At 34.9% G+C, this 2910-nt stretch overlaps 1 protein-coding gene across 2 annotated transcripts in view; it reads right to left on the reverse strand.

Annotated features, from left to right (window-relative positions):
• Positions 1-1012: 1012 nt before the first annotated feature.
• Positions 1013-2910, reverse strand: part of PTPLA (protein tyrosine phosphatase-like (proline instead of catalytic arginine), member A) — a 9864-nt gene continuing 7966 nt past the window's right edge. The window contains exons 5-6 of one of the 2 annotated variants that reach the window (XM_008945200.1): positions 2680-2858; positions 1013-1226 (exon numbers count right to left, since the gene is read on the reverse strand). In XM_008945200.1, coding sequence (XP_008943448.1) covers positions 1144-1226; positions 2680-2858 — 262 coding nt within the window. In that variant the 3' untranslated portion in view covers positions 1013-1143. The remainder of the gene's footprint in view (positions 1227-2679; positions 2859-2910) is intronic. The other variant, XM_008945199.1, reaches the window with a different exon arrangement.

Here is a 2910-nt window from a genome sequence, read left to right on the forward strand (position 1 = left end):
CATGTCAATCTTCTCTCTCTCCAAGTATCAAAGTTTCCTCAAATGCATTACCTTTTCACTGAATCTGATTTGTTGGACCTCTTCCACTCAGGTATTGCATAACATAATATCATCAGTAACTTTTATTACTATACTGTAGATCCCTCTCGTAGGTTATTGAAGACATTAACTGGAATAAATTCAACACAGTATAAACAATGAATGTGGAGGGAGCAATTAAAATTGCACAATGGGATGCCTCAAACCACAGTTTATATTTTAAGATGCTATTTTGAATACATTTTACACCACTTAGCTATTTATAAGAAGTTAAACATCTCATTATTGCTGCAGTTTCTAAACGCAATACCATAATTTTTCAGCATACATAATTAAATGTGGAACAGGAAACATGCTGACAACAAGTCTTCCTCTGCAAACAAGTCTCATTCCAGCCACTGATCAGAGAAAGGTAGGCACATCAGGTCTACTCCTCAGCACACACCTTTAACCAATTAATATTATGTCTATTATCCTACATATCTTTAAAAGTACAAATAAAAATACAAGGAGATCTACATTTACACTGACAATCAAGAATTCAGCTCCTTTAAAAAGTCCATCTGGAATCCTGCAGTGTGATCCTGTAATTCAAAGAACGTTGAACAACATGCTAACTGTACTTATAACTGGAAAGGTATTATTTAATATAAAGCTTAAGTAACATTTAAGCCATCTAGTCTATGAAAAACATCATTACCTAATTTATGCTCTGCTTTCCAGAAGACTCACTTTCAGCGCAACTTATCAACTCTCCTTCTGTTCTTGATGATGACTACAGGTCATAACAGAACTTTCAGAGTAGAAAGCACAGTAGCCAACTATTTCAATTCTTAAAGCTATTTGTCAACCTATTGAAAGTAAGAAAATAATTTACCTGAAGAAACGAACAATTAAAAATCAAAATTAAACTAAGGATGAAAAGGTAAGTCTGAAGATATATTAGCTGTAAAAATCATACAGTCCGTGCTGTTTTATGCAGAGTTGTTTATTCTTGTTCCATGTTCTAAAACTTGGACTCAGAATAATCATAGGAAGTTTTGGGGTTTTACCCTCTTTTTCTTCTTCCCCCTCATTAAAAGCACCATAGTTACACAGCTTGACTCAGTCGTCCTTTTCCACAATCACTTCTCCATGAAGCACCCTTCTTCTCTGCCGCAGCATGTGGAGGTAGAGTTGTGGAAATACTTGACCAAAGCACAAAAGAAAGCAAATGAGATTAAGAAATTCAACAGATCACTAACAGAAAAATGCAGTTTTGCAGAATGATGAAAAATAATGGCACACAGTGCTGCAGTTGGTTAAGGCAAATAATTGCAAGCCATGAATTCTGCAGTTAATTACAAAAAAAATAATTACCCAAAAGTCAGGCAAGGCCCCCTGAATGTACATCTTGTATTCAGGAAACATCCCTCTAGCACTTTCTTTTTATAAACAGGACTTAACCACTTTCTGGCAGTGTCTGAAGTCTTCAAATCTGTGCTAAGGTAAGTATGTTTGAATTCAGACTTTGAGAAGGACACAAATTTACCTACTTGTTCAAGGCTGAAATGAGCAGCTTACCCTTTCCTGGCTCTCTGAGATTTATTATACTACTGTTCTGCTGGTATATTTGATCCTTATATTTAATGGATAAAAAAATTGGATTTATTCCTGAAGCATTAAGTTATATAAACAACTGTAAAACTGTTAATAAATTAAGATAGCTTAGGACATTTTTTTATTCATATAAATCTCTCGTTTGTCTTCATGATTTCTTATGTCAAAAAAATTCAGTGTGTGTACAAACTGTGATAGTCCGTGTTTACGGTCAACTTCTTAAACTAATACCTTTTACAGATGCAGATTACACATCCTTTTAACTTCAATTTTCACATTTCTCAATGCATCTCCCTAATCTCTTGCCTCGTTTCATTATCCAGATTATCTAAAATACTCTATTTGCCTAGTTTGGTCTAGTACCATTCAAGGTGCTGTACCTGAATCAAGTTGCTTTCTCCTTGTCTACACTCTTAGGTGCTAGTGAAAATAACACTGGAAGTGAAAGACCAATAGTCTCTCTAATCTTAGCTCTGGTTAGCCAATTGGTCTGTGGCTTCTGGTGGCCAGAAGAACAAGGACAATCTGTTTAAACCAAGGACTGAAGTATGTTACATAGAGGTTTGGGGGATAGACTTCTGTGAAAATGAAATCTTGGAGAATATTGCTTCAAGTTTTTCCCAAGCACACTCAAATTTTCAGAGGCGACACAAAAATGGATATTAATAGCAATAAAATCAAAGCAAATCTCTGGCCCATCTTGTTGGACATTTTTTAAACCATTGCTTCAAAATGCCAGAGGCACTACAAATTCTCAGTTAGACAGCAACAGATATTTCTGCATGTAAGCAAAAAGTTTTTTCTACTTTGTCCAAGTCTTAGAAATGCTTTTAGCATTTTCACGAAAATTTTTAAGACAGCTTATGTTCTGAGGCAGATAACAGGATGGAAAATTTCAGTCTTGCCAATTAAAGAACAGCAAAGGTTGGAACAACCAAAAGCAGGCTTTTATAGTAGAGAGCATTCAGCAAGTTTAAATACAGGCAGTGTTTCCAGCAGATTATTATGCTGTTACCACTACTGCAGTTAAGTAATACTTACATGGAACATAGGAGAACATGACGATTATAAGGAAGTAATAGTAGTCAAAGGACACATTGTATTTGTTGGGAAGTCTCAGTGAAAACATTCCTGTTTTCTTCACATAGGGTAAAGCAGCATATATGGTTAGCAGTTCACCTGCAACTCCAGCAGGATACAAAATGATAAAAAAGTTGTATCTGCATAAAAAAAAAAAAAAAAAACAACAACAATTCTTAAGAAAAATAAAGG

This window comes from Merops nubicus, unplaced genomic scaffold, assembly GCF_000691845.1.
Source record: "Merops nubicus isolate BGI_N331 unplaced genomic scaffold, ASM69184v1 scaffold16098, whole genome shotgun sequence".
Classification (NCBI taxonomy): Eukaryota; Metazoa; Chordata; class Aves; order Coraciiformes; family Meropidae; genus Merops; species Merops nubicus.